Here is a 20,649-nt window from a genome sequence, read left to right as displayed (position 1 = left end):
TCGAGTTCTGCATCCCTTTACATTCAGCGCAGGCGGGGGATGGCAGCGGGGAAAAAAAGAGAGATGAGAGACGAGCGACAACTACAAGATTCGAACTTGTGAGGGCGAACCCAACAGATATCTCGAATGTGGAGATTCAAGTCTGTCGCCTTAACCACTCGGCCAAGTTGTCACGTCAAAAAAAGTTGCACGGCCCTCGCCCTCAAAAGGCTGTGCAGCAGCGGCGCACCCACTGTCCTACAGCACATTACGAATGCCACAACTCTCTCTTTCTTTCTAAGCTAGCCATGATTACTACAAACTCATGTAAAAAAAGTATTGGCATGCTCTTTGGTTGTCCATGAACAAATCGCGAAACGCATCTACCAGGGCTCTCTCTCTGCTGTTCCGAACCTCGCACCTCAGCCTTAGCACACACCTCTGCGGTCAACCCAGCCCGTCCTCTACCGCCAGCCCCTCCAAGGCAGCCAACAAGACCTTGGCACACTGACCCCGATACTCGGCTGCGAGCGCCTGGTTCCGGTTCGCCGGCGGCGGCAGCCCTCCTTCCCCTCCTTCCCCTCCTTTCCCTCCTTCGCCGTCCTCCCCCTCCCTATCCCCATCCTCCTCAACCCCTTCCACCTCCATCAGCCTACCGTAGTCGTACTGCACCTTGCCCGCCAGCATGCCCCTGACCTTGTCCACGAGCTCCCTGAGCTCCTCCGGGACAACAACAACGCCGCCACCACCGCCGCCGCCGCCGCCGCCGTCGTGGGGACCCGGGCCATCGCCGCCCCACCGACGCAGCGCCTCCTTCTCGCCGGGCGAGGCCAGCGCCGCGGCCAGGTCGTCCACCAGGGCGGGCTCGAAGTGCGCGAAGCAGGGGAGTGACGCCAGGCGGCTGGCGGACGAGGAGGAGGAGGAGGAGGAGGAGGAGGACAGCCGCGCCCGGCCGGCGAGCGAGCTGGGGTGCGCCATGGGCCGGAGCGAGATCAGGAAGCTCTGCGGTGGGGGCTCTCCACCACCGCCACCACCGCCGCCTTCCCTTTGCCTTTCCTCCTCCTCCCCACGTTCCTGCTGGTGCTGGGGCTGGGGCTGGGGCTGCTGCCGGGCCCGCTTGCGGACGTGCACGTAGTCGTTGTGCAGGGAAGGCGTCTCGGGCAGGATGAAGCCGTAGGCGAGGAGCAGCTCGCTGTTGGTCTTGAGGCCGTAGTTATTGTAGACCTGGGTGCCGGGCTGGTAAGGGTCGTGGCAGATGAGCCGGCAGGTGTCCGGGACGCTGGTGGTGTCCCAGGTGTAGCGGGCGGTCGGGGAGTGGTTGGCGATGTCGAGCAGGGGCTGCAGGACGGAGAAGTCGTCGAGCTGGACGCCCTGCGGGAGGAGGGCGGAAAGGCGCCGTTTGGTGGCGTCGGAGAGGACGAGGGAGGGGCGGAAGCTGCGGCTGGTGAAGATGCAAAAGGCCCATTTGTACAACAGCTGGGTGTATGCTGGCAGGTCGGGGAAGTCTTCCTCCTTCAGCAGCTTGCGCGCCTGCTTGAACTCGCGCTTGACGTTCTCCTGGATCTCCTGGATGGCCACGTGGGCGTTGGTGCCCTCCAGGTAGGCGATGTCATGGTCGGGCCAGAAGGGCGGCAGGGCCCAGACGGCGACCTGCTCGGGAGGTGGGAGGGTGGCGATGTAGGGCCACCAGAAGGAATCCTTCCCCTTGAGGTACTCCTTGACCAGGAAGAAGCGGCCGAGAACGTGGGGCGGGACGGACCGGGTGAAGCGGGGAGGGAACGCGCCGGTCGAGGAGGTCTCTTGGTCCAGCCGAGCCGACTGAGCCGACCGATCCGACAGAGCCGAGGGGTCCAGGAGCCCGTCGACAAGGGCGTTCAGATACGACAGCGTGATTCGGGCCGGACAGCTGACTGCGGCGAAACCCGGTTGCAGGCCCTCGGTCGCCGACGGGCTGACGCGGAGCGAGTATTTGCTGACGGGGTCGAGGTAGATCTCGACCGACGGATGCAGCCGGGCTCCGTGCTGCTCTGCCCACTCGACGAGCGCGCCGAAGCGGCATGTGTCGTGTTGGTTCATCATAATTCATAATTTGCTCTCTCGGATTTGCTGTGTTGGGAATAACACGACAAATCGAAGCCTTGGTATTTCCGGAGCCCCGCTGCCATGCAAATTTGCTCTGTTTCTCCTCCCCCCACCTTCTCGAATCGATTAATTGGTCAGCGCCTCAACTCTGCGAAATCGTCTCAAGCGGCCTCTGTTGCCATGATTGGGAGGATGGTGTGCCCTGTGGTTGTAACTATGGTTCGATGCCAATTGATGCATGCCCCGGAAGGAAGAACTTCCACTTCATCTCCCGAGTATCCGGAAAAATGCCCGCAATGGATCGGCGCAACTGCCAAAGGTGGGCCCCCGGCTTGGCGATACCGGTCCGAACCTTGGCTCGGCCCTGCACTACGGAGTAGTCACTCTGTAACTGAGCTCCGGAGCCGGCGGGCCCCTGAGCAGTTCAGTCACTGCGGTCGCTTGGCATTTTCTTTCTGTTCGTCTCACACAGCACGGCCGACTCTGCGATTCCAATCTAATTGAACAGAAACCGGATAGCATTGTGATTTGTACCGTATTTTGCGCTTCGTTTCTCGATTTCTTTTCTTTCGTCGTTTTTTTTCTCGACTTGCAGGCTCCAAGTTGCCGCGGGTCCTCCCGACCTAAGAGATGACGTCGTCAGCTATCGGCCCTACACTAGCGGGCCCTACTAGCGGGCCCTACACTAGCGCAATGCGCCGAAGCAGGCCATCCTTCTCCACACCCTGCTTCTCGGATAAGAAGGCAGCCATGCCTCGACTAGAGGCCACCCAGGGTCCCCTAATAAGGGGGCCGTTGGCCGTACGAGTACGGAGTATGTACATGCCCTGCCGAATTGAAACATGGCAGGTCCGATCCCCGACGACTTGGACCGAGAACGGTTCGAGGGCAGCTCGTCCCAAGCGCGAACTGAGACCGATCCGGGGCGCGAATTGGGCCTCGCTTCAACCAAGGAAGGCAATGGCGATGGCGATGGTGATGGCGACTGCGAGAAACGCAATGGCCATCGCGGCAGCAAGGACGACGCTTCCGGCTCCAAGTCGGACAACAACACCGATACCGACGCCGACGCAGACACCGATGACGACACGGACGCCGACAGCGACTACGACTATGACGGCCATCGCCCGACGCCTCTCGACTTGCGCCTCTCGCGCGCCCGCTCCGCCAGCACGGTGACCACCGTGGCCAGCCACAACACCGCTGCCGGCCGGCGCGCGAGCACCCTGACGGGAGCGAGCATCGCCAACGCCAACGCCAGCGCCAGCGCCAGCAACAATAACAACACCACCACCACCAACAACAACACCCTGACCCGCCGCACCACCAACCTCCTCTCCCGCATCCGTTCCCGGCCCGCCGTCCCCGCCTTCACCCACCCGCTCTCGCACATCCCGACCGGCCCGGAGCTCCTCGTCGACTTTGACGGGCCCGAGGACCCCTACAAGCCGCTCAACTGGCCGCTGCACAAGAAGGTGGTGACCACGCTCCTGTACGGGCTCGTCACCATGTCGGCCACCTGGGCCTCGTCGTGCTACAGCGCGGGCACGGCGCAGGTCGCCGCCGCCTTTGGCGTGTCCTCGCAGGTCGCCGTGCTCGGCACCTCGCTGTTCCTCGTCGGCTTCGGCATCGGCCCCCTGCTGTGGGCGCCCCTGAGCGAGGTCTACGGCCGCCGCCTGGCCGTCTTCGCCCCCATGTTCGTCGCCGCCTGCTTCAGCTTCGCCAGCGCCACCAGCAAGGACTTCCAGACCCTCATGCTCACCCGCTTCTGGGGCGCCTTCTTCGCCAGCGCCCCCGTCACCAACACCGGCGGCGTCCTCGGCGATCTCTACGGCCCCGCCCAGCGCGGCATCGCCATGGCCGGCTACGCCATGGCCGTCGTCGCCGGTCCGGCCCTGGGTAACGCTTCCTTCCCTCTCTTCCCCCCCCCCCTTTCTCTCTCTCTTTTTTTTTTTTTTTTCCCACTTCCTTGTTTGCTGACAAAGAGGAACGAGGCCCCATCGTGTCGGCCGCCTTGGTCGCGCAGCCCGGGCTGGGGTGGCGCTGGACCGAGTACCTGGCCGGCATCATCCAGGCCGCCATCCTGCTGGTGGCCGTCATCTTCATCGACGAGTCGTACCCGCCCAAGCTGCTCGTCTACAAGGCCCGCCGGCTGCGCATCGAGACGGGCAACTGGGCGCTGCACGCCAGGTTCGAGGAGTGGGACGTCAGCGTCGCCGAGCTCGCCCGCAAGTTCCTGGTGCGCCCCATCCAGCTGCTCCGCACCCCGATCTGCTTCCTCGTCGCCCTCTACGCCAGCTTCTGCTACGGCATCCTCTACATGCAGCTCGGCTCCATCCCCATCATCTTTGCCGAGGTCCGCCGCTGGTCCCACCTCGTCGCCACCCTGCCCTTCCTGTGCATCTTCGTCGGCGCCGTCCTGGGCTGCGCCATCAACGTCTACAACCAGCTGCTCTACAACAAGGCCTACCACGCGGCCGGGAACAGGGCCGTCCCGGAGCGTCGCCTGCCGCCCATGATGCTCGGCTCCGTCCTCTTCGCCGGCGGCCAGTTCCTGACCGGCTGGACCTCGGATCCCGACATCCATTGGCTCGTCCCCTGTATCGGCTTGGTCATGCTCGGCACCGGCTTCTTCACCATTTTCCAGGCTGCTCTGAACTACCTGGTCGACACCTTCACCAAGTATGCCGCCTCCGCCGTGGCTGCCAACACTTTTCTGAGGTCGTGCTTCGCGTGCGCCTTTCCGCTAGTCGTCGGGCCGCTGTTCCACAACCTCGGCGTCGGCCCAGGGTCGTCCATACCAGCCGGTTTCTCGGTTCTCCTAATACCCGTGCCCTTTGTGTTCTTCGTCTATGGGAGGAGGATCCGCGCCCGGTCGAAGTGGTCCCGAGCGTCGGTTCATGACGGGGACAAACAGAAAAGAGAAATGTAGCGATTGATAGATTATCGATACCCAGGGGCTTGCAAGACCTACGCAGTATCAGCAAATCCTTCAATCTGAACTTTTGGATGATCCGCTCATTCCTTTTTCTCCTTGATCCCTAAAATGAGCCTCTCTCGCGAGCGGGGCATTACCTGTTTTGCTCGCCGCGGAGACCAGCAGATTGAGACCAGATCGACATTTCCAACATTCCCCTTCCGCGTCTGTCGCACAACGAGTCGTGGAATCTCATTTTAGGCCCTAAGGGTTGCTAGTCAAGATGTTCTTGAGCCCAAGAAAGAACAAAAAAAGAGGTGCAAAAGTTGAGTCCCCTCGACCGGAATCGAGCCGGTGACCTTTCGGTTCAATAAATTCCTTTACAGCCGAACGTGATAGCCAACTACACCACAAGGGGATGACTCATTTTGTTTGGTTGGGTCATAGTGAAAGCCTATCAGAGACCGTGGCCAGCACACAGACATCCAACAGAAGACACTTGACACTGACTGCCCTTCCATTGGTTCCCAAAAAATGGTAGCTCCAAAAATGCCCATCCAACTCTACAAACAAAAAAATGTGATGGCCGCAGCTGTTATGTATGAAGAATTGCGGACCAGTGCATGCGCATGCGCGGGAGCGAAACTCGGAACATATTCTCGACGTGCTTCTGCACGGAATGACATCAACCTCCCCCCTTCCCTCTCCCACCTCCTCCCTCCCTCCCCCTCTCCCTCCTCTGCTTTTCGCCTCTCTATAGTTAGTTACACTCGCCACACCACCTCCTTCAGCCACCTCGCCAACTCGGCCCTGTAGGCCTCCGTCTTGAGCTCGGCGTCCTTGATGGTCTCGGTCCCGCCCATCAGGGCCCTCATGTGCGGGTTGTCGAACCCGTGCAACACGTCCGGCACGAGCAGCCACTTGACACCCCCGACGGCCGCCACGCCGCCGCCGCCGCCGCCTCCAGAGCCAGCAGAAGAATAATAAGAAGGAGGAGGAGGAGGAGGAGGAGAGGCGTACACCGTCTCCTCAAACGCGAACCGCTCGTCCTCCCTCCCGGGCAGCAGGCCGATCAGCTCGCCGGGGCGGCTGGTGACGCGGCCGTGGGGGTCGCCGCAGACGCGGCGGCGGGCGTCGGCGCTGCGGCGGTCGGGCACGGCACGGCCGCGCGACAGGCGGCAGGCGAAGCGCCAGCTCTCGTGCGCGAGCATGTCGAGCTCGGCGGCGACGACGCCCACGAAGGCGGGCAGGGCGGCCCGGTCGCGGTAGTAGAGCGGGCTCAGCAGCGGGTCGCGCAGGTCTTGGCCGTAGGGGATGTAGCTCCAGTCGGACGCCGGCGCGAGCGCCAGGACCGGGTCCGTCCCGGTCCCGGTCCAGGTCCAGTTGCCTCGCGGGGCCCGCAGCGCCGGCTTGTACGGCCGGTTCTGCAGCTTCTCGTGCGGCGGGCAGCTCAGGTCCAGGCTGCCGTAGACCGTGATGGCCGCGCGCGGCGCCAGGGGATGGGCGCGGACCGCGGGGAGCTCTGTCGGTTGGCATTGTTAGCTGCGATTGGCTTGTATAATAATTAGGTTTTAAAACGCCCGGGTGAAGAAAGGGCGGCTGCTGGGTTGGACCATACGGGACACAGACAGGGCGAGGTTCCCGCCTGCCGAGAAGCCCAGGATTGCGGTGCGGCTGGCCGGCGCGCGGGCTCCGCGGTCGATCGGGAGGGAGGCGTCTTCTAGTGCGGCCAAGAGGAGGGCCTCGACGTCGTGGGGCGCCGCGGGGAAGGGGTAAGTGGGCGCCTTGGAGTAGTTAAGCGAGATGACGAGGACCGAGTAAGAATCGGCGAAAGCGCGGTTCCACTCGTCATCGTCGCGCTGGTGGCCCACACAGAAGCCGCCGCCGTGAATGGTGAAGAGGGTCGGCAAGGCGACGGGGGAGGTCTGGTCGTAGGAGGATGGAAAGAAGATGCTTGAGCGTGGCCTCGATGAGCGCACCAACTCCCGGGAAAAAAACCAAAAAAAAAAAAAAAAAAAAAAAAAAAACGAGGGCACCGCGGGCAACAAACTGACTCACCGAACAGGGAGATGTGGCCGGCACTCGTACGTCTTCACAATGTCGGGGCCGCCCTCGGGCGGGTTGCGGGATTCCTTCCACTCGCGCAGCCAGAAGAAGGCGGCCAAGATGCTCTTCAAGCCGTACATGTAGCCGGCGTACGAAAGCCTGGTCAGGAATGACGGCACCTCTTTTCTGATGACTGCCTCGTGCTCGCCATTGGCGCCCGCGCCATCCTGGGTGCTGACCGTTGACATGGCACTAAGTAGTCAGGTGTGTCTGAGGTGGTTGAGAACGAAGAATGCATCAATCGCGCCAGTTCAGACTGTAATTAATTCGAGCGAGCCGACATACAAGGCGCCGGCGAAAAAAAAGAAAAAAAAAGAAAAAAAGGCAACAAACGGGAGTTGGTGTTGGGAACAGGAACCTGTAAATACCAGGCGTTAATTAATAATGGGGCTGTTTATATAGGTCTGGTGCATCAGGTGAATGCACCTTAGATATAAGTATCCCCTTCGTACATACATACGTTGTGGCCGGTTAGGTAAGATCGGCCGGGAAACCGCTAGACGAGTGGCAGTTGGGATCAAATGCCGCGAGTGTGGCACGGCCGCCGGCGCCCATGCGGCTTTTATCCGAGGCTGTGATCGACTTCCGGTGCGGCAACCAAGCAACCGCACGGATCCGGATCCTTTGTAACGTTGGAAACAAGACGTGCCTCTCTGGTGACGCGGCAATGCGGAGCCCTTGAGATAACCACGCGGCGCCGCAGAGCGCCAGCATTTGACCGAGAAGCGGTTGTATCATACATGACCTTGAACTTGGTTCCGCTGGCTGATCGGGACGGGGAACAATTAGGATGGTGGTTGATCCTTTTTGCCCAGCATTATCCCTTAGCGGCACATGAGTTCGTTCGGATCCTTTTTCAAACGGAGCTGCCTGCAGTAGAGAGCCATGCTAAGAGAGTCGAGGTTGCCGTTTCGCCCAAGTGGCACTTCGACTCTGTTGCTGTTGTTTGAGGCAGAACACCCTTGTTGGAAAAAAAAAAAAAAAAAAAAAAAAAAAAAAAAAAAAAAAAAAAAAAAAACCCAACACGCATCAAAAGGTCAATGTAGAGTATAAGTACAATCGCGACAGACCCTTCATCGATACATAGATCCCTCTATATAATAAGCTGACCCTAATTAGCCATCACTCATCTCACGTGCCCTGCGTACCAAATCGTGCCACCAGTGCTCTCTTGTCCGTACGGCTCCCCCGCCTCACTGCGCAGCAGCAGTCCATTTCTACTGGACCCCAGCACCGCGGTGCACAATGATTTCCTCCCCGACATCCACCTCATCCTCGTCTGGGTCCTCGATGCTGGTTCGCCGGGTAGCCTCTACAGCCCGATCGATCTTCTTCCCGTCCTCGCCAATCACGGCCTCCTCCTCCTCCTCCTCCTTCGCCAACTCCACCGGCTCCTCCGTAATGCCGCCCCCGTTGCCCTGCGCGCTCCCCGCGGGCGCGCTGGCGTTCGACCCTTCACTCTTTGTCGTCACCGTCGCCGCCTCCTCTCCCTCCCTTTTCTCTCGCGAGAATGGCCAGAGACTGCTGAAGGGGCTGATGCCACTGCTCTTGATCGTCGACGCGGTGGGATGGACTGCCGTGGGTTTGTGGATGATACTTTTCCGGGAGGGATCGATGCCGGACACGGTGCTGCTTGTGGTTCGCTCCTCAACTTCGGGCATTGCGAAGTCACCAAACTCCTCATCCTCAATGTAGTCATCGTCGGCCAGCCGCCGCCCGCCCTCCTCGTCGCTGCTGTCATCGTCCCTCCCATCCCCAAAACGTTCAATCTCCATGTCTTGAGCATCGCCTTCGTCGCGGCTTCCTGATCGCCTGCGCCTGCCACGGGAGCCACGGACCACATCCCGCCACCAGGAACCGCGATGCCAGGTCGAGTTGCCCGCGCCCAGGCCCAGGCTCTCCTCGCCTTCTACCGTTTCGGGCTCGCCATCGCTGCTTCCGCTGCCAGAATTGTCATCATCATCGTCCTCGTAATCAGCGAAGGGGTTTCGCAGGCGTTCGCTGGCAGACGTATTGGGCAGGCTGAAGACCCCGGAACCCGTGGCATCGTCTGCGGTGGGGGGAGAGCTGCCTTCTTGGCCCCCGTTAGATGCGGCAGCGGTAGCAGCATTCTTCTTATTCATGGCTAACCGGGCGGCAAGCTGAAGGCGCGCCCGTGAAGGGGGGATATTGAGGGGTGGGGGCGGAGGTGGAGGAGGTGGAATGGATGGTGGATCCATGGAATTGTGGTTGGCGTTGAGGGGATCGGTGTAAGCCCGAAACTGTGTAATTCGTCATTAGCTATTGAGGAGCCCAAAATCGGCGGCAGCATCGAGGGTGCTCAAAATATGCGCAAAGTTCACAGCAGAATTGTGTTGAGGACAGCATTGCCGACAAGTCTCGACTACGAGAGCTTTTGCGGGTTGACCTCAATACCTCGCACCCAAGCGAGACATCGGTCATGGGAGAAATGAGGAGAACTCTGGCCAGTCTCCGCCCAGGATACGGAGTTGGACCACTCTCGGCATCCGAAAGGTGATCGTAGCCTGGTGGTGCATCTATGGCGCTGTGCGAGTTCATATCCCACTGGGCAGAGAGCCTTTGTCACGGCCAGGCCGTGGCCTGCTCGGGTCCGGGAGGAGAGCATAGCTAGAAAGAGGGTTTTCAAAGAATAGTATTGTTACATACCTCATTGTTGACATCTTCCTCGGTGTCCTGTTCCTCATCATCGTCTTCGTCACTCGAGCTGCCGAAGCCGCTCATCAGGGTTCCAGAGCTGATAGAGAATGGGCCCATTCCACCGCCGCCGGCGCCCTCAGCAAGGTCCGAGCCTCCGTTGAGTCCAGCGTCAGCGAGAGCGCTCGACGCCCCGCCGCCGAGCCCGATAGAGCTCAGACCGGAGAAACCGCCGCCCATCAGGCCCTGCCCGCTGGCACGGTTCATGGCCACCTCGGGGCGGACGCCGCCCAGGATGGCGTTATCACGCTCACGGGTCTCGGCGAGAGCGCCCTCGACGTAATTGACCCAGTCTGGCGCCATCACCTTCTCGAGCACCACTTCGCTGAGAAGTTCGGGCGGGTGGCGTTCGGTAAATTTAACAACCTCCTCCGCGATGAGCGTCAGATGGCCCATGTACCCCATGCGTGTCTTGCTCTCAGCCTGGGACTTTTCGCTAGCGAGTTGGCCCTTGATGATCTGATTGGTAATGTCGGCAGCCTCGAACAAACTAATGGCGAGTGTGGGGTTGTAGCCCCTGTCCATAGGCCCGTTGAACACCTGCTGGACAATGTCATACACCACGTTGTGGAGGAAGTTGTTCCACGGGTACCGGAAAAAGAAGCTCAGAATGGTAGGAACGACACGGTACTCGACGAACTGCATCTTCAGAAAGTCCCCAACAACCGGCTTGGGCTGGGCGGGGGCGCTAGGGGCGGGCTCCGCAGCATCACCCGTGGCGACAGAACTATCACCACCCGGCTGAGCGGGCTGCGGGGCCGAGCTATCCTCGGTCTTTGCTTGATCGAGTCTCGGATCTTGCTCTGGGCTAGCGGTCACGGTTGTGCCGCTTGCCCCTTCAGCCGACGATGGTGGTTCGCCTGAGGTTGATTGGCGGTTCTCTCTCGAGAACAAGGGCGCAGGAATGTCCTCTGGGCGAGGTTGTATCTCTCCGTGGGCTGTAGAATCAGCCTCAACTGGCGCTGCCGACCCGATTTTGTTCTCGGCGTTTTCCCCTTCCGATACAGGCGGCGTACTATCCGTCTTAACAGCCTGCTCTGGCTCCTGTGTACCAAGGTCTTGAGCACGCTCTGGCGTCTCTTGGGATTTCGACTGTGGGCTCTCCACTGCTGAGCCGGTAGCAGGGATGTCCGTCTTTGCTTCACCACGTCCCGGTGTCTCTACTCCCTCTTTGCTGGGCAGGTGAGGCCTAACCGCCGGATCATGCGCGCCCGGGTTAGGAGATGTTAGGGGCTCGTCCACGAATTCCTCGTCGTCCTTATCGACCAGTGGAGCAGGTGGCTGCGCGGGCGCGTCGGGAAGCTCCAGAACGCCGTGGGTATTGTCTTCGTCTGCGGCATGTGACACCTCCTCAAAGCCGTCGTCTTCCACAGTGGCGTTCATGACCTCCAGTTTCCGGCCTTGTTCAGAAGCCGAGGACTGTGAAACTCGCATCGAAAGATCTTCGGCAGGGGCAGGTTCGCGATTGCTCACCGGCAGCAGCTGGCCTTCGGCTCGAAGTCGATGCCGTTGTGCGTCGCGAGCGGCAATCAACTCTTCGGCGCCCTGCTCGTTGAGCAGCATCATGTTGCTGCAATGCAAGAGCTCCGCCATGAGCTCGCACGTCTTGAAGCGGTCAAACCCAAGCGGTTCAATCTTGTTGCCAAAAGTGGAGGAAAGGTGCTGATTCTGGGCTGGCGCATTGAGGATTAGGTTCATGAAATCGGGAACGTGCTCGGCAAACAGGCGGAGGAGCGTGCCCAGATAGATCGGGTCCCGACTCGACGGGGGAGCATTGATATCCACGCCTTCGGGATCGTAATCTGAGTTATTCTTCCTGATGACCTCAATGACGATGCCAACGCCGCAAGTTAGGGGGTTGCCGCCGCCCAGCATGTACTTAATAAGCTGCTCGACGCACGGCTTCGAGACCAGCTGTCGGGTGAGCTCATTTGGGCCAATGCATGTCTGCTCGTTTTGCGACGCATTGGCGGAGACGGTGATGATAGCCTTAATGAAGTCGGCTGCAGAAGTTTGCGTGGCCCAACTATGCTCCGGGCTGAGAAAGGATACGAGAGCCGACATGACATTCTGGGTGTAAAGCCACTGTGCAAAGAGAACGGATGACTTTGTTAGTCCTGGCACACCACGACAGTAGAGGGTTAACGCGTACCTCAACGATGCCCTGGCCGCTCTCGGTACGTTCCAGGCTGATGATCTTGAGCAAGAGGTCCATGATCATGGGACACTCCACGTGTCGCAAGATGTCCTGCACCGCGCCATCCATCGACTTGAGTAGGTCCAACATTTCCTCCGTTTTCTTGTCAAACAGCGATTCGTTGACCTTTGTGAAATAGCTGGCTTGAAGGGGGTCGAGCGGGGCGTCGCGCTTCAAAAATTGCCAGAAATCACGGAGAAGCGGCTTGCTCTCCATGAGCGCATCATACATTGACCAAGTGTCCGAGGACAAGATCTCGGTGGAGATGAGGGCGTAGCGATTTCGCTTCTTTTCCCTATCCTCCCGGCTGGTGTCGTCGGCTCTCGAAGAACCTTCGGAGGCGGTGGACGCTCGCAAGGCGTTCTTGGCCTTTTCGTCGCCGTCTTCGTCCTCCTCCTCATCGTCGGGCGAGGCGACCGGTTCGAGCTTAGGTGCGACGACGTATCTCAACAACTTCTCGAGCACTTGAGGATCCCGGAGGTATTCCACGAGGCGTGCATTGTGCTGCTTCAGCTCCTGCACCAGGTCGCTCTCGTCAAGGAGCTCCTCGAGTTCAAAGTTGTCCCGCTCAAGAATCGTGTCGATGGTGGAGACATTGGCGTAACCGCCAAATCTCCAGAACATGTTGGGCGACGCTCGATGGTTCTATGTGACGGCACCGGAGAGTGGGCGCTGACAATAGGGTGCGATGGTGGGGTTCCGGGGGAAATCGCGCGTGCCCGGCAATCGCATACGAGGGTTGAATTGGTGGTGGGAACGGACGGGGGCGGCTTGCGCGGCGTTACCAGGCGAAGACCAGGAGCGGACCGGTCGCGAAGACGTTGAGTGTACGTGATCCGGCGACGATGCAGAAGCTGAAAATTGGTCCGTTGAAACGGACGGGTATCTCAATGTCTAGGGATCTGGCGGGGTCGAAATGATTAGCGAGGGAGTTTGGTGGGGAGGTGAAAGTGGGGGTGATGCCGCTTGATGCCAACACGATGTGGGAGATGTGTAAAGCGAGGAAGTATGACAGGAGTCGAACCCAGAGTGAAAGGGCCAGAGGGCTTGCGATGGGGAAGGTGTTGACTCGACGTTGAAGGTTTGGATCAACGACCGGGGGAGGGAGAGATCTGCGATATTTCGGCGGGACGACCGACCGACCGTCTACGAACCGGCGATCGGAGAAGGGGCAACGTACAACAGAAACCTAGGTCGAATGCAAATAATGCTAAAATTACAAGACGACCGAAGAGAGTTGAGGAGCAGGAAAAAAAGAGACGTCTATTGTCGGTAGTGCCGCAGCCCGGCAGGGGGGGATGAGGGCGCGACGGCAGTTGCTTCGTCGCGACGCTGTATTTGAGAAGCCTCATGTAATGGAGAAATGAGGTTGGTTGCGTTGATTGCGGATTGCGAGCTCGCCGTCGAGCCCTCGTGCTCCTCTGGGGGTGGCAGGCGCCCAGGGCGCCTGTTCATTAACCAACCCCACTGTGCGCGGTCGATGATTGGCCTGCCTGAAGAACCCGGGCTGAGTTCAGGCGCCCGGACCAGCTTTCACTCGGCGGGCTTTCCGTTCGGTCTCCGATTTTGGGGTTTGGGGTTGCGCTGGTAACAGGGCGATGAAACTTGACGATGAGGATCAGGCTGCAACATCCCTCGGTTGCACAGCGGGAGTGCAAGCGGGCCATGAGAAACCGTTCAACCGAAACATGATGCGCAGAACTATGCCTGCAGTGGGCGGACCCTGCGCACATTGGCACCCTGACAGCATCGCGCAAATGTCCCGGACGACTTTCTGATTGCACGCCGAGATGCTAGCTACACGGACCCCCGCAAAATCCAGATTCCAGGCCTCTGGGCAGCGACCGCTTGGCGTGACCCGAGATGAGGGCGACAACTGCAGGGCCGCTGAAACAAGGAGGGGAAGGACGTTTCATAGAGGTTAGCTTGCCAAGCTTGCTGATCGCCTCCGGCGCGACCCGTGCTGGCCACGTTTTACGCAGTATGTACATTGTTATCGGAAAACTCGCGTGGTGGCCGCCATTTAACCTGGTTCGCTTCACGGTTTCGGACTATTTGCTGTGGATTCCGGAAATGACCCAGCCTTCGGAGTTGGGTACCTCATACACTACTACCTAAAGATAGTGCGGTCCAAGCTTCTGCATTGTTGCTTCTGCATTGTTGCTTCGGCCTTTTACGGCTATTTTTTTCTTTTTTTTCCTTTCTCCCTTGTCTTTTGTCGTCGGGTCAATGCATGGCTGACAAAGCCGGTGATGCAAAGAAGGGAAATTTGAGCAGACATAATTGGATATATGAGAGATTCGGTACGTAAGACGCTTCTCGCCGGCCGATACCTAATCCACTCATTCGCTTCGCATCTTTCTTCTTTTACGTATACCACGTCGGCTCCGGCACCTGGTCCAGCAAGAAGTACCTCCCCAGCTCGCGGTTCTTGTACGCCACCGGGTCGTGCAGTGTGTGCGTGCGGATGTCGCGCCAGAACCGGTCGAGCCCGACCTTGCTCGCCGTCGCCCGGGCGCCTGTCACCTCGAAGACGCCCGACGTCACCCGCAGGCCCGTGTCGGTCGCCACCACCTTGATGCTGGCCACCCACTCGGCCCAGTCGCCCCGCTCCCGGGCCGTCAGTGCCGCCCGGTTGTTCCCGTACGTGGCAAAAATCCTGTCGGCCTCCTCGCCGGCCTTGTCGGCGAGTGCCTCGGCCGCGCGCAGGTGCGCGAAGAAGTTGCCGTAGGTGGAGAGGATATAGAACTCGTCGGTCGCAGCGGATTTGTTCTGCAGGGGGGTTAGAGTTGGGTACATGTTTGTTGCGGCCGGTGGAGGGGAAGAGAAACGTAGCCGACTTACCTCGCCGCCGTACGGCCATGGTCGAGTGTGGCGGACGGTGTACTGCTTGGCAAACTCCAGCGCGCCAATGGCTATGCCGAGGTAGAAGTTGCTAAAGACGAGCTGGATGCTATGCGGCGTGTCAGCAGATGCGCCTATCGTCGTGTCCGACTTCGCAGGACATACCTAGGCAGCAGCAGTGACGGGAAGGCAATCCCTAGCACTGCCGGATCGGGCTTCTTGGTCGCTGGATCCCACCCGAGAGCATCTGCCCACGGTGCGGACACATTCTCGATCTTGGCAGCACCCGACTCGGTCAAGCGCAGTCCGATATTGTCCCAGTTGTAGCTGAAGATGATGCCCGCCTGGGCCGTCGGGACAATGGCGAAGATGTGTTCCTCTGGGGGGCGTCCCTCCACGGCGCCCTCGAGAACGATCAGGTCAGAGACGGCGGCGCCTGTGGTGAAGTTCTTGAAGCCGTTGTACGTGATCTTCTCGTCGTCATAGGTGATCTTGAGGTCACTGTCGCGCGGGTTGACGGCGCCGCCGACGTAGTAGTTGTTCTCGATGATGAGTTTCTGCAGCCGGTCCGCCTGCTCATCGTTGCCGACCACATTGGCGGTGCGTGACCAGAGAAGGTGGTAGCCCAAGAGCATCCCTATAGATCTGCGGAAGGGTTAGTCCACACCATCGACGTTATCAGTCCGTTAAGGTCAGGGTACGTCCATACCCATCTCCCTTGGCAACCTCGCGGATCGCCTTGTATGCCACGCTCCATGACTGCTCGCCGCCCCCGTACTTCTTGGGGCCGAGAATCCGCAGCAGGCCGGAATGCTTAAGGAGGGCCACTTCTGCCCTGGGCGATTTGTTGGCCTTCTCACGCGCGGCTGCATCCACAGCCAGCACGGCGGCTACGTCCCGCGCGCGCTGGAGCCAACCCTCAGCGTCGGTGGGATACGTCGACCATTTCGATTCGTATTCCTGGTAGACCGCGGGGTCCGTACTTGCAGGAGCCTTGCTATGCACCGGCACCTCAGTGGTCGCCATGGCTATATATATATAAAAAAAAAAAAAAAACTTTAGGTCTGCCTGGACCTTGGAGACTCGGAGCACTGCGATGCGCGGGGTTGCTTCCAGGGGCTGAACTCTAGGGACGCGGCGAGGGATGTTTGTGCGAAAGAATATTGTCCCAATGCTGTCCGTACTCTTCCACAATGGGGTCACACGGCGAGCCTTTGAGGCAACCATTGATTTTATCTTTCTCCTTTGCTCCTCATCATGTCCTCAGTATCTAGTACATTGCGCACAAAACTACTGAGATTTCATCATCAGGATCGCCGACCACAATGAGGGCCCGGTATTACCAGAACCTACCATGAGTATCCAATCTTCATCGAGTGCATTGAGTACTTGGGGGGGCTAATTGCTGGTTCCGAGACTTGGTTGCTGTCTGATCGCTAGCTTCCCCGCTCATCCAGGCTTAGCTCCTTGAGCTCGACGCGATCCATCGTGTGCGCGAACCCCACTGCCATTTGTTGGCGGATTAGGCTTGCATCGTCACGCAAGTCGCGGTAATAATGACTGATTAGCGTCTTGCTCTTGGAATTGCGTAAACAGTCTCCGCCGTACGAGAATGAGGGGTGAAAGCTGAGGAGGTATGGTCGGCGATGTACGGAGTAGGGGGCATCAGCCCCCCACCAAGCCAATATCACATGCATCTCGGGACGCAAAGCAATCCCAAGACGTTGTCGACACTCTTCTAGATCAATAAGATCTACAAACTAAATCTGGAGGTTGTGAGATTCCGTCCCGCAGCCCCCACGCCAAGGACACCGATCTGCCGGAGGTGTAATTATGGCATCATTGAGCCCCAAGATGGCGAGAACCCCGCCCGTGCTGTGTTGGAAACAGAAACTACCAAGCAAATGGAAACTTTTGGCTGCGGAGAACGAAACAGCGAGCTACCAAGGTCTCGAGGTTGCTGAGACAAACGAGATCGTTTCCGAGCCAGAGACACGAGAGCCCTCACCAGCCCTGATCGACGCTCAGCGGTATCGGCGCAATGACTGGCATGCATTGTGCTCTACCTAATTGCACCGCTGTCTTCTTACGAAATCAGCTCCGATTTTAAGTTGTCTGTGACTGCGCATGGCCTTCGAAACCAAGCTAAGCGGCTTGGGTATCGGGGTCCCATCCTCGCCATGGGCTCAAGACGCCAAACGTCCGAGGCGGCCAGTATCCAGCTCCAGCATGCCCACCGCACCCTGTGAGACCTCTAATCGATCCGGCGTCTGATAGACAAACTTTGGTATCCCCTGTAATTCGCTTCAGGATCCTCTTCACGCTTATGCATTGCATCGCACTGCTTCTCTAATTAGATGATTGAATACACAGAGCACACGAACACTCGATGACAGCCGTGAACCAGGGAAAGCGCCCGTTAGTGCTATCAACCTAAAAGTGTAAGTGTATGGAGGCATATATTGCCAAGAGACGCCCTCCCCGGGAATCAATTGAGGCCTTGTCCCCTTCAGGGCTGTTTGAACTGGTCACCTCGGCTGTAGGCCAAGATGGCTGTGCTATAATTAAAACACGGACCAAGAGCGTTAATTCCACACCAACGGCGTAACAGAAACAACATCATACTCGCATCTCCTCGCTTTTTCTTGAACCTAATGGCCTTCCCGCTATGGAGACGACCACCGGGAGCACAGGCACTCCGGAAGCATCGTTTTCCCAAGCCGACGAGATGTCCCACAACAACATCGGCGTCGAACTGACCGAGTTCGACTGTAGTGGATTTGAGCGCCTTGATTAATAATGCGTAGATGTGCCGGAGGAGCAGGGTAAGACCGACGAGAGTACTACTTGATATGCGCTCTTGAATTGCAAGTTTGGGGGGGGGGGGGGGGGAAGCCAGAAAGAGTAGGCCGAGCTCATCATCTACAAAGATTCCTGGGAAGCCAGGAGCTTGTGGAGGCCGTTGAAAAATAGAGGCTAGCATAAGCACCATTGGAATCGGTGCCCCTAATTAATAGCTGAGGTGAGACGTCAGCCTATACCTTTGTGTGTACATACATGCGCGATCAATTACACAAACCCGCAAAGGTTCTACGGGATGAGTTGCCCGTGTTTTAGGAAGGAATGGGCTGCGCCATCGTACGGTTGCGGAGATCCTTTCGTGCTTTCGCCCGGGCGGAGCGGCCCGCTGGGGCATACCCGCAATGGCCCAACTGTGAGGGTCGAGTACGGGGATATTTCCTTCTTGAAATAGGTGCTTCATGCACGTGAGGCTGAAGTTTTGAGCAAGCCGCATCTCGGCTGGCCCAGGATCTTGGACGACGAAAGCTGGAAGGGGCAACATTGGAGTACTAATTAGCTGCAAATATAAAGCTGCTCGGCGAGATTTTATTAGTGTTCCAGTCACCAGCCGCTTCCCTCAAGGTAATAGTGATTCAAGAGAGTGGTCCCGGTTGAATTAGGCATCATACCCTCCATTTCCTCAGGCAGCTGGTGCGGCTGGCGGGAGTGGTTGGGTGATTCTTGAAAAGGAACAGTTGCCTCCCGCCCGGTGTATGTAACTAATTACCTGACTATACGGATAACAGGTACCCGAGAGTATGGTATATACCTGGACATGAACATACACATTGATGCGCCGAGTTTGAAACCTCCAGCTCCCCTTTCTAAATATTTACCTCGCGTGAGAGTCGCCCACCACTATTTCTCTGAGTGGCCCTGATACAGTTCGTTTGTCTGCGGACGCGTTTGTCATGTGAGGTTAGATAAGCCCTGTGGATCTGGCAAACGGACTGGCAAACGGAGGGTTCTTTGTTCCTACCCTCTACTTATACAGAGCCACAGGGCCAGTATATGTAGGAAGAAGATATCGCACTTTTGAACTATTTTGAACTTACAAACTTTCTTCCATCTACTGGAACCATCTTCCATCAGGCCCCCTTCGGATCACCCTCTACCCTTGCGTTGATCATGCAACGTAAACAAAAGAAACTGAAAAGGAAAGGGAAATATATACGTGCTTTGATTGTTTTTCATTGTCGCCAGACTTTTCATTTCCGCTTGGGATTTGGAAGACTCGGGTGAAATGGGACGCTTGGGAGAGTGCAGGGCTGAGGTTGCCTGAAATGAGCCGTGGCGAGGTGGTTTTCTTGGTTGGCATGGATGATGGAAATGGTAATTAACGCTCGGGTAAACCCGATCTGAATTGCTCCGAGTCCCATGTCAGCCGTGTTGTGTTTACCTTGGGAACGTAAAGGCTTGTGTTCCCTGACATGGGCGATCACAGTTTTAGGGTCCTATATACGGAGTATTAATTATGAGTGGAACAGTCAATCAGGACTGAATTCTCCAATTTCTGAGGTGGATTAATTCTGTTCATTCATCTTTGCCCGTTCAAATTCTCTTCCTGCAGAGCCAGAAGCTACGGCAACGGCGCGGTGTGGGCTTGACTTCGCTCGGGCAGCTTGCCTATAACGTCCAAGTCCCAATTGGTCATATTAACGCACACAAGATCCCAACATTGTTTAACCCTCAAAACGCGCATGCCACCTCATTTCGTGTTTGCCAAAAACATCACCGCGGAACCGCAGGCGCTGAGAGTAGTTAGGCGTTCTGTGTCGATCTCGAAATTGTAGCAAGGGTCTGCCATTTGGCTGGTCGTCGAGCTGAGAGCTTCGACCCCTGAAGAAATTAGGCCATGCCCCGTGCCGTTCCTCCCAGAACAAAACATGCGGACTTGGCGTTGTATCCTCATCGACCCAGACACCACGTTCGGTCCCGGCTAGATGATGCCCCCGTTGCCCGTTGCGGCTCGTGGACATTACAAAGACAGCCTGGGAGGGCTGATGATCGTCCCAGTCATGACCTCTTCCGTTTGAATTTAAAATTATTTTCCGTCTTCCACTCCTCTCCCCGTTTCCTGGCACACAGCGTCTTCGAACCCAGTCGCTCGTTTCTGTCCTTTGGGACTCCCACGCTCATTTAACTTTAGGTTTGCGATCAACTAGTTACGCTCATTTTTTTAACAAAAAATAAAAATGCACAAATTTATAATATTCCTGGGCGTCTTGCCCGCTCTGGCCCTTGCCGGCCGTTCCTCGTCTTCGTTCTTTCTCCGCCGCAACGACGGCGACATGGCCCAGTCCTGTAGCGAGTTGGGCCTCCAGAGATGTGGAACGGGCTGCATTCCCTTCGACCACATCTGCTGCCCCGGCAACAAGGGTGGCTGTCCCCCTGATGCGCGCTGCATGGTTGGCGACGACGGTGAAGAGGGCTGCTGCCGTGATGGCTTTGTCTGCACCGGGAACGGCGGCGCGAGCGAGACCACATTTGCCACCTCGACCACCTCATCCGACGACGATGGTGTGGCCCCGCTACCGGATCCGACACCCACCTCGTCCGATGACATGGCCCCCTTGCCGGACCCGACAAACACCGCCGAGGAGTCAACCAGCTCCACAACCACGGAGGACGTTTACGACCACACGGAGATCCCGGGTCCCACTCTACTCCCAGAGCCCCCGAGCGCGACGACTGAGTAGTCTACCCGCTCGACGTCCACGGATGAGGGCTACGACCATACCAAGATCCCGGGTCCCACTCTACTCCCAGATCCCCCGAGCGCGACGACCGAGCAGTCTACCAGCTCTACGTCTCCGGCGGACGAGGGGCCTGGCCACACCGAGATCCACGGTCCCACTCTCCTCCCCGAACCCAGCCCTACTACTACGACCGGAGAGTCATCCAGTTCCACGGCGGCCGCGGACAGAGGTGTGAGCTCGACGTCGACCCCGCCGGCCGACGAGGGGAC

The 20,649-nt window shown here is 58.3% G+C and overlaps 5 protein-coding genes and 2 non-coding genes across 7 annotated transcripts; 1 reads left to right on the top strand and 6 right to left on the bottom strand.

Annotated features, from left to right (window-relative positions):
• Positions 1–75: 75 nt before the first annotated feature.
• Positions 76–172, bottom strand: MYCTH_t104. Its single transcript has one exon. It is a non-coding gene; the product is annotated as a tRNA-Ser (tRNA).
• A 761-nt stretch (positions 173–933) lies between these two features.
• MYCTH_2080826 (uncharacterized protein) lies at positions 934–2,280 on the bottom strand (the record flags this gene model as incomplete). Its single annotated transcript, XM_003663749.1, has 2 exons — positions 1,050–2,280; positions 934–995 (listed from the first exon to the last, which is right to left on the bottom strand). Coding segments are annotated over exons 1-2 (1,071 nt in total), but the record flags the coding sequence as incomplete, so codon positions are not given.
• Positions 2,281–2,757: 477 nt separating this feature from the next.
• MYCTH_2305976 (uncharacterized protein) lies at positions 2,758–5,368 on the top strand. The gene is made up of 2 exons (XM_003663748.1): positions 2,758–3,960; positions 4,056–5,368. The coding sequence occupies exons 1-2, from the start codon at positions 2,904–2,906 to the stop codon at positions 4,991–4,993; spliced, it is 1,995 nt and encodes a 664-aa protein (XP_003663796.1). The 5' UTR covers positions 2,758–2,903; the 3' UTR covers positions 4,994–5,368.
• Positions 5,310–5,396, bottom strand: MYCTH_t103. The gene has a single exon. It is a non-coding gene; the product is annotated as a tRNA-Tyr (tRNA).
• Positions 5,397–5,742: 346 nt separating this feature from the next.
• Positions 5,743–7,272, bottom strand: MYCTH_102943 (uncharacterized protein; the record flags this gene model as incomplete). The annotated part of the gene is made up of 3 exons (XM_003663747.1): positions 5,743–6,500; positions 6,597–6,931; positions 7,037–7,272. 3 exons carry the CDS (start codon positions 7,270–7,272, stop codon positions 5,743–5,745), a joined length of 1,329 nt encoding a protein of 442 aa, XP_003663795.1.
• An 835-nt stretch (positions 7,273–8,107) lies between these two features.
• MYCTH_2305972 (uncharacterized protein) lies at positions 8,108–13,010 on the bottom strand. Its single transcript, XM_003663746.1, has 3 exons — positions 11,952–13,010; positions 9,752–11,884; positions 8,108–9,345 (listed from the first exon to the last, which is right to left on the bottom strand). The coding sequence occupies exons 1-3, from the start codon at positions 12,618–12,620 to the stop codon at positions 8,302–8,304; spliced, it is 3,846 nt and encodes a 1,281-aa protein (XP_003663794.1). The 5' UTR covers positions 12,621–13,010; the 3' UTR covers positions 8,108–8,301.
• Positions 13,011–14,178: 1,168 nt separating this feature from the next.
• Positions 14,179–15,485, bottom strand: MYCTH_2305966 (uncharacterized protein). The gene is made up of 3 exons (XM_003663745.1): positions 15,006–15,485; positions 14,841–14,949; positions 14,179–14,768 (listed from the first exon to the last, which is right to left on the bottom strand). Exons 1-3 carry the CDS (start codon positions 15,473–15,475, stop codon positions 14,364–14,366), a joined length of 984 nt encoding a protein of 327 aa, XP_003663793.1. The 5' UTR covers positions 15,476–15,485; the 3' UTR covers positions 14,179–14,363.
• Positions 15,486–20,649: the final 5,164 nt, after the last annotated feature.

This window comes from Thermothelomyces thermophilus, chromosome 4, assembly GCF_000226095.1.
Source record: "Thermothelomyces thermophilus ATCC 42464 chromosome 4, complete sequence".
Lineage (NCBI taxonomy): Eukaryota > Fungi > Ascomycota > Sordariomycetes > Sordariales > Chaetomiaceae > Thermothelomyces > Thermothelomyces thermophilus.
This window is presented reverse-complemented; position numbering and strand designations above follow the sequence as displayed.